General features: G+C 37.6%; 1 protein-coding gene across 13 annotated transcripts in view; it reads right to left on the reverse strand.

Annotated features, from left to right (window-relative positions):
• Positions 1–7,378: 7,378 nt before the first annotated feature.
• Positions 7,379–13,663, reverse strand: part of CHD9 (chromodomain helicase DNA binding protein 9) — a 212,261-nt gene continuing 205,976 nt past the window's right edge. For all 13 annotated transcript variants that reach the window (XM_032854469.1, XM_032854470.1, XM_032854473.1 and 10 more), the window contains 2 exons: positions 13,041–13,145; positions 7,379–10,183 (listed from right to left, as the gene is read on the reverse strand). In XM_032854469.1, the coding sequence (XP_032710360.1) occupies positions 9,305–10,183; positions 13,041–13,145 (984 nt within the window). In that variant the 3' untranslated portion in view covers positions 7,379–9,304. The remainder of the gene's footprint in view (positions 10,184–13,040; positions 13,146–13,663) is intronic.

Raw genomic sequence — 13,663 nt, forward strand, 5'->3', positions numbered from 1 at the left:
GCTTCCTCCTCTCTTTCTCTCTCTCTCTCTCTCTCTCTCTCTCTCTGCTGCTTCTCTGCCTACTTGTGATTTCTGTCTGTCAAATAAATTAAAAAAAAATCTTAAAAGAGTTCTTCCTATTTTCTGAGACAAGGTCTTTATCAGCCACGTGATTTGCAATATTTCCCCCAGTTCCGCGGGTTGTCTTTTCACTTTCTTGAAGGTACACTCTGAAGAACTAGATTTTCATTTAGATAAAGTCCAGTGTATTTATTTTCTCTTCGAGTTTTGGCCTAACCTAAGATCACCAGGATTCATCCCCGAGTTTTCTTCTGAGTTTTATCTCTTGCATTTAGGTCTGTATGTATTCTGAGTTAACTTTTTGGGTGTGGTATAGGGAAAGGGTGCAACATTATTCTTTCGTATGCAGAGATATAGTTGTTCTGAATGTCCTGTCCCCCACTGAATTGTCTTCGCATCTTTTTGAAAAACCAGGTGACCTTAAGTGGAAGGGTTTATTTCTAAATTCTCATTTCTGTTCCATTGATCCTTATTCCTATCCCAACTTCTATGCCACACCACCTTGAGGTTTTGAAATTAGGAAATATGAGTTCTCCAACTTTGTACTTAAAAAAAGAATCGTTTTGGGGGCTCCTAGGTGGCTCGATTGGTTAAACGTCTGCCTTCCGTTCAAGTCATGATCCCAGAATCAAGCTCTGAGTTAGTCTCCCTGTTCAGTGGGCATCTGCTTGTCCCTCTCCCTCTGCCCTCCCTGCTGCTTGTGCTCTCCCTCTGTCTCAAATAAATAAATTTTAAAAAATGTGTTTTTTAAAGATTTTATTTATTTATTTATTTGTCAGAGAGAGAGAGAGAGAGAGAGAGCGAGCGAGAAAGCACACAAGCAGGCAGAGGCTGAGAGAGAAGCAGGCTCCCCGCTGAGCAAGGACTCCATCCCAGCACCCTGGGATTATGACCCGAGCTGAAGGCAGCGGCTTAAAAACCGACTGAGCCACCCAGGGGTCCCTAAAAAAATATTTTTTAAAAAAGAATTATTTTGCCTCTTCGTCCTTGCATTTCTATATGAATTTTGGAATCCAGTTGTCAATTTCTGTAAAGACGACAGCTAGGGTTTTGATAGGCTCTGCGTAGACTCTGTGGATTAGTTTGGGGGTTCTTCTCATTTATTTAGTCCTCTGTAATTTCTTGCAACGATATTTGTAGTTTCCAGTATACAGGTTTTGCACTTCTTCTGTTAAACTTATTCCAAGTATTTCTTTTTTATGCTATCATAAATTCATTTTCTTAATTTCATTTACTGATTATTTTTGCCTGTGTACAGAAATCCAATTGATTTTTCTATATTGAACTTGTATCCTGCAGCCTTGCTGAAATTGTTTATTAGTTCTAATGGCTGCTTGTTTTTTAGTGACTTTCTTAGGATTTTCTATTTACAAGACCATGTCGTCCGCAAATAGAGTTTTCCTTCTGGCTTCCAGCCTGGATGACTTTTTCTCCTTTTCTTGACTTATTGCCCTGATTAGAACCTCCACAACAAGGTTCGATGAAAGTGCCAGGAGTGGACACCCTGGTCTGGTCTTGACTTAGAAGATATTCAGTTGTTAGGGCGCCCGAGTGGTTCAGCAGGTTAAGCGACTGACTCTTGATTTGTGGCTCAGGTCTTGATCTCAGCGTCCTGAGATCAAGCCCTGCATGGGGCTCTGTGAGTGGAACCCTCCAGAGATTCTCTCTCTCCCTCTTCTTGTGCCCCTCCCCCTCATTTACTCTCTCTCTTAAAAAAAAAAAAATTCGGTCTTTATTAAGTATGATGTTAGTTATGGTTATTTTATAGATGCCCTTTATCAGCTTGAGGAAGTTCTCTCCTGTCCCTACCCTTTCTGTTTTTAAATCACGAAAAAGTGTTGAATTTATGAAATTTTTTTTTAAACCAATAACTTTTCTCTTTAGGTTTTATTTATATTCCTGCGTTAACATATAGTGTATTATTAGTTCCAGAGGTTGAATTTAGTGCTTCATCACTTGCACACACTTGCATACACCCAGTGCCCCTTAAAAGTGCCCTCCTTAACACCCATCCCCCATTGACCCCATCGTCCTGCCCGCTTCCCTTTGAAATGTTTTTTTTTCTGCATCTATTGCAATAATTATGTGGTCCCACCCCCCTTTCTCTGTTAATAGTACATCGATTGCTTCTTGTCTGTTGAAGCAATTTTGCAATCCTGGGATAAACCAACTTGGTCAGGGAGTATAATACTTTTAATATGTTGCCGGATTCAGTTTGCTAGCAATTGGTTAAAAATCCTTGCATTTTATAGTCATAAGGGCTATCCACTGGCGGTTTCCTTGTCGTGTGTTTGGCTTTGGTCTCAGGATAATACTGGCCTCTTAAAACTAGTGAGGAAAAGGTGCTCTTTTTTCTTCTCCCCTCAGTGAAGCCTCCTCATCCAGGGATTTTATCATGTTTTTTGTTGCTGTTAGTAATTTAATCTCAGTACTTTATTATAGTCTTTATTTTGTTATAGTCTCCATTTTTTTCTTGATTTGGTGTCACTAATTTGTGCCTCAGAATTTTCCATTTCATCTAGTTTTATCTAACTTATTGGCATACAATTATTCACAAGGTTCCAAATGATCCTTTTTATTTCTCTAAGGATGGTAGGAATGTCCCTTTTCATTTTTGAATCTAGTAATTTGAAGCTCCTTTTTTTTTTTTTTTTTTAACTGACCAGTCTAGCTGAAGGGTTTTGCTTTATTGGGTTTTTTTTTGAAGACCTACCTTTTGATTTTATAAATTGTCTCTACTTTCCATTTCATTCCTCAGGCTCAAGTCTTTATTTCCTAATTTCTTGCTCTGGGTTTAATTCTATCTTTTCCTAGTTTCTTCAGGAAGAAATTTACATCAATTTGAAAATTTTTTTTTTTTTGAAGATTTTACTTATTTATATGACAGAGAGAGACACAGCGAGAGAGGGAACACAAGCAGGGGGAGTGGGAGAGGGAGAAGCAGGCTTCCAGCTGAGCAGGGAGCCCATTTGGGGGCTCCATCCCAGGACTCTGGGATCATGACCTGAGCTGACGGCAGACGCTTAATTGACTGAGCCACCCAGGCTCCCCTCAAATTTTTTTTTCTTGATGTAGATGTTTACACTTACACATTTCCTTTCATGCACCGTCTTGGCTACGTCTCTATGTTTTGGTATGTTGTGTATTTGTTTTCATTCATCTCAAATTATTTTCTAACTTCGAGATTGAGATTGTTAGGACTCAGGTTATTTATGAGTGTGTTGTTTCATTTCCATGTGTTTGTGAATATCCATGCTTTGTAACTGATTTCAAATTTCATTCCATTGTGGCTGGAGAATATACTTAGTATGGATAAATCTTTTAAAATTGGACACTTGTTTCATCTATTCTGGAGAACGGTCTTGTGTGCCCTAGAAGATTTTTTTTTTTTTTTTTTTTTTTTTTTGCTATTATTTCGTGGTGTGTTCAACAAATGCTTCTTAGGGCCAGTTGGTTTATGGTGTTGCTTGGGCTTCTGTTTTCTTGTTGGCCATTTGCCTACTTGTTCTATCCATTATCGAAAGTGAGATTTTGAAGTCTCCAAGCATTGTCATTGAGTTTCAGTTTTGTTAGTTTTTGCTGCTCGTGTTTTGTCGGTCTGTTGTAGGTGTCTATGTAAGTGTTATATTTTCCTGATAGAATGACCTTTATAACCGTATAAAATGTTCTCTTAATTTCTAGCAACGTTTGTTTTTAAGCTAATCTTTTATTAGTATAGCCTCTCCAGTTTTATGTTTACTGTTTACATGATATATCATAGATACATCATGCATATTTATATGACTTAAATCATTCATATATATCTAAATAATTCACATATGTGTACATGAATTATTCAATTATGATCAATGAAGGCATGTCAAATCAGTGGAGACATTATATATTAAATAATGCTGGGATACTGCACAATTATTAATAAATTCAAATTAGGATTCTTATCTTATACCATATGTATGTTACCAAAATAAATTCTAAGTCAAAAAAGGTACTAAATATTAAAAAAAAAAAAAAAAGTAAACATGTATAGAATTTGGGGGTAAAAAGATTTTTCTGTGGAAAAACATCAGGAACTTAAATGTGGAAAAAATGGATATCAAAATGACCACATAAAATGTAAAATTGCACATTAAAAAAAAAGCAAAATCCACAGGCAAATTGGGAAAAATATTTACCTCTTATATAACAGATATCGCACAGAGAACATGAACAATTAATACACAGAATACAAATGGCCTTATGAAGAGATACGAAAGACTTTATATTACTAATAATCAAAGAAATGTAAACTAAAACAAGAATCTATTTTTTTGTCTATCAAACTGACAAAGATTAAAAATTATTCTAATGCCCAAGGGTGCTAAAGAGACACAGGGAAAGAAGTAGTTTTATGCTCTGCCGTTGGGGTAGAAAACAGTACAATCCAATTGGTCTTAAATTCAAACTATTTCCTGCCTAGGTATTTCTTTTAATGAAAAACTCCTAAGTGTATGAAGAAACTTAATTACATACATATAATTGTTTAGCCCCAAACCGAAAAATTTCTAAGTGTTCAATAATTGGGCATTATACAGATTATGTTGCATATATATAGTGGAATGAGAAAGTCCTTAAACATGCTGTGGAAGATTCTTTAATGACATGGGGATATTATCATGATATAATAAATGAGAAGTTACGAAATGTATGTACAGTATAACTCCATTCTTATCAAAATAATATATAATATGTATATGCAAAGAAAAATGACCCAAAGGTTAACAGTTATCTCTGAGCATTCAACATCATGGGGGTTTTGGTTGACTTTGTGCTTCTCCAATTCCTCCTCAACCCCCACCCCCGCCGCCTCCCTGTTTTCTAGAATATGTAGGTCTTATTTTTTAGTAAGAAAAACGAATAATTTAAGAATTCATCAAGATGGTATTTTTTGCCTATTAATTTGGCAAAGATTACTTCAAAAGACAATACACAGTATTGGTTAAGATTTTGGGGTGAGCATGCACAAAACATATGCTGCAGGGGTAGTATAAACGGCTACGCATCGCATCGTTGTAAACTTGGCGGCGCAAATCAAAATCCCGAAAAACAGAGGAAGTTGTTTCACTTCTAGGGATTATGGAAGTCCTCGGGATGGACACAAAAGATTCATATTTAAACCCCAATGTCCATTTTAAAGTACATGGTTAAATAAATTACATATGTAGGCGACCATACTGTGTATTAAACATCACAACACAGGGTGCTTATTGACATGGGTCAGTATGTTAAGGTCAGAACAGTAAATATTATGTCCCATATAATACTGCTTTAATAAGGAAATGTGTTGTGTAAGTTTCCTAGGGCTACCATAACAAATCATCACAAACAGGGTGGCTTAAAATAACAGAAATTTATTCTCCCACATCAGGCCAGAAGTCCAAAATCCAGGTGTCGGCTGGGTTGCTTCCTTCTACAGGCTCTGAAGGAGCATCTGTTCCACGCTGCTGTCCTAGCTTCTGGTGGTTGCTGACAATCCTTGGTGTTGCTCGGCTACATCTGTATCACTCCAATCTCTGCTTATTGGCTCATGTCCTTTTTCCCTTTGGCTGGGTGTCCTCTCCTCTTCTTATGGGGAACCAGTCACCGGACCTAGGGCACACCCTCACCTAGTAGAACTGCGTCTTAACTAATTACAGCTGCCAAGACCCTATTTCCAATTGAGGTCACATTCTGAGATTCTGGGTTGACATAGATTTTTGGATGACATGACTCAACCCACTACTTGTATATAACATACATATAAGAACATTGGGTATCTAGCTGAACAGTATTGATCTCAGGGTGGGTTTATGAGGATTTAAATATTTTTTTCTTTGTGCTTTTCTGCATTTTAAAATAAAAAGCTTATGTACTGGAGTTGTATTTACATAGAGACTAAGTTCTAAATTTGTTGTAGAGGATGAACATTACTTGTAGTCAAAAATGACTCTCCCTCCTATAGCTCACAAAACACAGAATCCATCATTTTGTACATAGTATATGTTCAGAAACATCTAATACAGCTGAATCTTCCTCTAGCACTGGCACAGATTACTCGTCCTCTGGGTGAGCACTAGACTAAGTAATGGATTTGTGTTTATATGCTACATTGTACAAAAAAGGGGAAAAAAAGGTTTTCTAAGCACAGAAGTACAGGTAAATGGGTTCCAAGTTAAATGAGTGTATGACAAGACTACTGTTCTCCTTTTCTAATTAGGGGAAAACTAAATTTCTTTCATGTTTACAAAAACGCTAAAAACAATAGTGTTGAATTAGGAAAGACACTTAAGACCAAGGGGAAAAATAATTACTGATATCCAAAATGTACTCCTTTATGAGCTTTGGTACATCTCTTGAGTCTTTCTGGACATTTTTAAAGGTCAGGGGAAGAAAACTTAAGGAAATAATGATACAGTGGATATAACTATAGCTAGCTTCTGTCTTTTAAAAATTTTTCCAAGGTGTAACTTTCCTTTTGGAGATTTAGGACTAGGGTTTCTTTCACAACTGGATTAAGATAAATTATAGATAAAAGTCAATTAAAAAAAGGAGTATTGTCATGTACAGAGGCTGACATCATGGGTAGTCAAAGAATATGTTTAATAAAAAATAATTAAACTTCCATTTGCTCTATAGAACATCATAGAAAGTAATTTAATAAATTACAAATGACTTTTTAAGACGTTTGCTCAACTACAGAAAGCAAATTCAGACTACACAAAACACAACTGGTAAATATTGCAAATGTCCAAAAGAAGAATTGGACTAAGACTTGAATCATGAAACCTGAAACAAGGGCTATAAATACAAGGCAATAACAGCTATATTCTTTTAGTAACTACCAACACATACTTGGATATCCTTTTAACTGCAACTTTAGTATTATGTAATTCTACTGATTTTTTTCCTTATAACCCTTATCTTTACACAACCATATTTGCATTTTTTTAAGCTGACAGGTGGACAACTTTTCCCCAATCAATACTAAATAGAAGTGTCTTGAAACCCGAGAGAAAGTTTAACGTTAGTATTAGCCTTAATGCTTTGAAAACTGTAATTGCCTTATTACGTAGAAAGAGAATCACTAAGATGTTAACCAAATTCGTCTGATCATAATTAGGAAAATACTTTATCTCATAAATTTGATATAAATTCGCTTTTTAGAGACAAGATCTAGGGCTTTTTTTTCCCTTTTCTTTTCTTTTCTTTTTTTTTTTAATTGGGGAAAGAAAGGAATGAAGATTATGTGGATAGAACTAGAGGGAAAGAGGGAAGTATGGATGGTGTTGAAATACCCCACCAGCAAACTAAGTTAACTGTGTTTGAAAAACTTTGGCTATCTCATAGGTGTGTTCTAGTTAAACAAAAGTGCAATACTGCAAAGGGAAGATACTAAATATGTAATATATCATTTTCATGATGAAGAATTACTACCCACTTCTCCTGGATGGGCATTACAGTGACTATTGCTAAGACATTGCATAAAGAACTATCAATTCAAAGTACTATTTTGGGAAAAATACAAAAATCAATACAATCTCAATGGAACTTAAATGATTTTGTAAATACATGTAACACTGTCTCTCTAGTGAGGGATTAGTTATCTTACATACAGAAACATAATTTACTGGTAAAGATCTGGGAAAATCCAATATAATTGCTGGATTTATGACGAAACAACAAAGTTCTATCAAAACGTACTGAGTTATTTTTTTCTGTGGGAGAGAAGTGGGGTACTTTCCCCCCTAAATTTAGCCCCTCGCAAACTTAATCACTGACTTATCCAAGTATCAGAAAAATGCTAACATCTTTCTCTCCTTAGGATGTAAATGTTATTTTGTGTCCAATTCATTTCTAATTGTTTTTAATGTACATGAAGGTGATCCTGGAACTCTCCATCTTATCGGAATTAATAGCAGCTTTAGCAGGAGAAACTGTATCACAAATCAAATATCAGACAAATTTTACATGATAAAGGGTTCTAAGAAATTGATCAGAAGCCTTGGGCTTCATTTTTGTGGTTGACAGGTATAACATGTATAAATTTTTTTGAGATCATTCAAAGTGCATATTCAAAATGGGCCAACTCAGTATATTTAATATAAACTGATAACCCAACACTGATTCTGGGCAACATTTAGTCTGCTTATACCTAGCAACTAAAAAAAAAAAAAAAAAAAAAGAATTTAGACTATTCTGCATATTACTTTATCACTAAGACCTGCTCATGTTGGAACAGTTCCATGACATAAAACACAGAGAAATCTACACGAATAAAGCAAACCAACGGTTTCTTTTACATGAAGTATGCTGTGTGGAAAGATCTTCTCAGTGGTATTTCATGAGTTTGCCTTTTCTGAACCCTGGAAACAGACATTACTCATCAGAGACAGAATGATTTCTTTAGAGGAGGCCAAACTTTGAAAAAGTAAAACTAAGTATGTCTAGAGGGCGCCAAAGTCCCATGACTCAGGACTCTTGTAGGACTTAATTTTACTGATATCAGAGTTAAGCTCAGCCGAAAGCAAGTCAGATTTCTTGCCAGATCAACATGATATAGAGGATGCGTTTAAAAAACCCCTGAAAACAAGTAGAGAATTAGAAACGAATGTAAACTTCCTAAACTAACTCAGCTGAGGTAACAGGTAGCCAGTTCAATTGGCTGATTGGGAAACTTATTTCTTCTTTAAAACACACTTGTACCTGAATTGGAAACGTCAGCAGTGCATCACGACACGAGAGCGTTTTCATGGAATTAAAGCAGTGGATGGTGATGTAGACTCTACAGCTTTCATGACATTCATTAGCTGCCCAAATTATTGCTGAGTTTTGATCTGTAAATTATAGGTGTCAAGGAGGCTGTAAAACTATATTCAAATTAAATCAGTAAATATGCATCAAGTATGCTGTGTTCTCTGCAAATATATTAAATATACAACTCTCATGGAGCATAATTTTCATAAAATTAACCCCCAACAAAATTATAATGCCTTTTTGTTGTAATTTTACACCTTTATGTATTTGATAGTACATACGAGTTCAGAAACTTATACGGATCTTAAGAAATAGTACATGCAAAACGTCTCTGAAAGCAGTTTGCACTTCTAAACAAATAACTGAAATGTTCGGTCAGTAAGTTACTGATGCACTCAACACTGGGGTATTTACAATTCATAATTAAAGAAAAAAAAATCCAAAATCAGTTCATAATTTAAGTGCAGTCTGGGAGTCAGTCTTCGTTACTCGAATCTGAATCCTCGGACGACGACGACGTACTGTCAGATCCAGACGAAGCATCAGGTTTCTCTGAACCCTCATCTGTGCTGTTCTCGTTGAGAGGACTTGCTTCAGTTCCCCCTTTGTCCTCCTGGTCTCTACCTCTGGACTCTTCCTCCTTTACTTCCTGGGACTTAGACGAGCCCAAGTCACTGTTTCTGTTTTTCTGTATGTCAAAAGTATTGGACTGGGACGAAGTTGGCATGTGGAGATTAAGGCCTGGAGTGAGCAGCATCCCTGGGTAGAGTATATTAGACAGCAGTAGTGGGTTAAGAGCTAGCGGGTTGGCGGCTGCAGCTGTACTTAATGCAGCAGTAGAGGACGTGGAAGGAGAACTCGACACGGAGTTTTCTCCCCCGTTCTCTGAATTTTGACCCTCTGTCCTTTCTTTTTTTCCTTCTAGCTCCTTCGAGTCATTTCCCTTTTTCTCTTCGGTTCCAGATTCAGTAGGCTTTGTCAGGAGCCCCCCCATGCCCAGCAGATTAGGTAAGCCAGTCATTCCTGACAGCAGCATGGGGAACATGGCGGCCACATTTTTAGCTTCTCCTCCAGAAGAAAGACCGGCAGGCATTCCCATCAGCCCCGCGGTTACTTGCAGAGACTGCAAGTTTTGTAGGTTTTGTTGTAAGGCCTGAAGGGTTGTGAGATCCACACCTGGAAGTAATCCATTGGCTAACAAAGGATTGCCTGACACGCTGGTGGCAGTTGCTGCCGCCGCCGCCGCCGTGGCCTTGGCAATTCCACTTTTAGGCCGTCGCCCACGCCTGCTGACTTCTTCTCTCACAACAGGACCAGTGAGAATACGCTCAAACATACTCTCTGGAAGAAATCCCTGGGGAAAAAAAAATCAGTAACAATAGCTACATTAGAATAAAATCAGTAGCGATCACATTAAAATTGGTAATTATTCATAGACTGAGTCCGTACTGAAAGAACGTAATCAATTATGAAAGAGACAGTCTCATTTCAGATAGTAAGTAAGGAGGGGTGTGAAACAGCTCCTCCACTTCTCATTTTCTCACGGGGTAAGAATGCAGGAAGAGGCCTCTAGCTTTCTTCCACATGGTGAGGCATACGTGTGTAGAAGAGTTCTAGGGAACAGAAGGTCCAAAGGCATTTTCTCATGAGGTTACTTCCGCACCCTCACAGTTTCGCGTCATCAATTACTCTAGAAGACTACAGAAGTGGCCCTCGTCCAAGTTAGGAGAACGATAAGGAAAGAACAGAGGAAGTAAGTGAAAGGTTAAGATTACGATGAGATGCTCCATGTGAATCTTTGTCACTTTGGGAGTAAGGGAGGGAGATAGCACCATTTGAAGAAGATAGCCGAGTGATTCTCCCATGACTTTCTGGGCCCAGAACTCCTAAAAGTGGTAGGAGTTGTAGAACCTCTAGGCTAGCAGGCTCCAACAGAAATATAACGTAAGCCACATATGTAACTTTAAATTTTCTAGCAATTGCATCAAAAAAGGTAAAATAGAAACAGGGGACATTAATTTTAGTAATATAGCCTAACATAATTAAACCAAAATACTACCATCTCATTTCTATTTTTTCCAAACTTAATCTTCAAAATCCCCAACCAGGGTGGGGAGATGGGCACAATGGGTGAAGGGGAATGGTAGACATAGACTCCAGTTACGGAGTGAATAAGTTAGGGGATAATTTTTAAAATTAATTAATTAATTAAGGGGGGCGGAATAGAGGGAGAGGGAGAATCCTAAGTAGGCTCCACACCCAGCGCAGAGCCTGAAGCGGGGCTTGATCCCGTGACCCTGGAATCATGACCTGAGCCAAAAATCAAGACTTGGCCGCTTAACTGATGGGGCCACCCAGGCACCCCGAGTCACAGGAATAAAAAGCACAGGGAATAAAATCAGTGAAGTTGTGACAGTGTTGTGTGGTGACAGATGGCAGCTGCACTTGTGGAGAGCACAGTATAGACCTGTCCAATCACTGCGCTGTACACCTGAAACTAATGTAACATTGTGTGTCAAAAATACTCAACCCCCCCCAATCCCAAACCAGTGTTTTATACTTCTTACACAACCTAATTCAGGCAGCCACATCTCAAATGCTCAACAGCTGCATGTGTCTTGTGACTACCATTTGTGACCCCTCTGCAGAGCAGTTTCAATACCTCTCTCTCTCTCTTTTTTTTTTTTTAAGTAGGCTCCACGCCCAACGTGGGGCTGAACTCACGACCCTGAGGTTAAGAGTCGCATCGTCTACCGACTGAGCCAGCCAGGTGCCCCTAGATGGCAGTTTCAAAGACTCTCACGGTACTATTTAAAAATTTTGTTTTGAATTCATCAACTTATTTGTTTTCTTCACAAAAGCATTAGGGTTCACTGCAGAACAACAACAAAGATACAAGGGAAAGAAATCATCTGTAATTTCATCAGAGAAAACCATTGCTAATATCTTAGGGTGTGTATTTCATTTCTCCCTTGTTCATATATACAGACTCTACAATTCTCCCCACTTCCGTTTCTAAAATAAATAGAATCATAATGAACATAGTTTTATAGCCTGCTCTTTTCATTTGGACACTTATGGAAATAGTAGCTATTCTTTATTCAGCATTTACCACATGGGCAGGCTTGGCTTTTCCGAGGGCTTAATTACTACTCCATTTAACACACCGTGACCTTTTCCTCCCTTGTCATTGGATGTTCTTCTAAGATATAATTTTTGCCAGTTGTATAGTTTTCCAATATATCGATGGACCATTAATATATTCCCAATTTGTTACTATTATGCTATGATGAATATCCTTATATGTCTCTTTCCGCACATCTTTGGTTAATCTTTGTGGCCTTGCTCAAAGAGTTATCTTAGACGTTAAAATAAAAACAGATTAATGATCAGTATATATTGATTCTGCATTCTAATTCAACAAACATCTGAGAAATTTGTAATGTGTACTGCAAAATAAAAACTGTGAACTAAAACACTGGCACATGTTTACACAATGTTGCTAATTCTTTCTTTTCTTTTTTTTAGATTTATTTATTTATTTGACAGACAGAGATCACAAGCAGGCAAAGAGGCAGGCAGAGAGAGACAGAAAGGGAAGCAGGATCCCCGCTGAGCAGAGAGCCCAATGCGGGGCTCGATCCCAGCACCCTGGGATCATGACCTGAGCTGAAGGCAGAGGCTTTAACCCACTGAGCCACCCAGGTGCCCCACACTGTTGCTAATTCTTAATTTAAAACTTCATCTCTGATATCGTTAAATGGCAGGTAATTTTCTTTTTTGAGTATAGTTGACACCCAATGTTACATTAGTTTCAGGTGTACAACTTAGTGATTCGACAGGTTTATACAGGCTACCACGTTCACCAGAAGTGTAGCTCCCACCTGTCCGATTACATTGCTAGTCAGTGCCACCGACTGTAGTCCTTATGCTCTGCCTTTTATTACTGTGACTTATTCAGCCCATAACTGGAAGCCTGTACCACTCTTTCCCCTTCATCCATTCTGCCTATCTCCCCACTCACCTCCCCTCTGGCAACCATCAGTTTATTCTCTGTATTTATAGATCGGAGTCTGCTTTTTGTTTGTTTTGTTTTCAGTTCTAGATTCCACTTATGAGTGGAATCATATGGTATCTGTCTTTCTCAGGCTGACTAAATGGTGTCTAATTGTTAAGATGATGTGTGAGTTAGTATTTATGAAATTACTCACAGATTGCTTAACAACATCTCCCCATTCAGGAGCTACTCCGTATTCTGAATTCTCTTTTAGGAATCTACATAAGTCTTTCAAAGGTGGAGCAAATGCACCTCCAACCTGTAAATGAAAAAGACTGTTAGACACTTAAAAATTAAATTAATTTTTATTATATATATATAATATATATTAAATATGAACTTTCTTGCTTTTATTCTGTGCTATACAGAGTTTATTTAAGACACATGTATTTCTTGAATTACCTTTCATGTTATCTACTATATTAAAAAGGACTACCACATGCCAAAGGCACTGCTAATACACCGTACAGACATGTGGTATGTAAATTTTAAATGCTTTAACTAACTAAAATAGTAAAATGAATAACCACTGTTTCCTGTGCACTTGCTATGCTGGATAGGTCATACAGCCTCGTTCAGAGCATGTGCCCTCTGGAGTCAGACTTACCAGCTACTGGAACTGGGCAAATCAGTAAATCTCTTTGAGCCTCCATTTTCTGATTTATAAAAAGGGGATTACGACAACACTTCCCTCATAGGGTTTTATAAGGATAAAAATGAAACCAATTCAAGTGCCTTAGCACAGCATCTGGTGCAAACAAATAGTAAGTTCTCCTT

The sequence above is a fragment of the Lontra canadensis genome, unplaced genomic scaffold (genome assembly GCF_010015895.1).
Source record: "Lontra canadensis isolate GAN:19392208 unplaced genomic scaffold, GSC_riverotter_1.0 scaffold8, whole genome shotgun sequence".
In the NCBI taxonomy this organism is placed as follows: Eukaryota; Metazoa; Chordata; class Mammalia; order Carnivora; family Mustelidae; genus Lontra; species Lontra canadensis.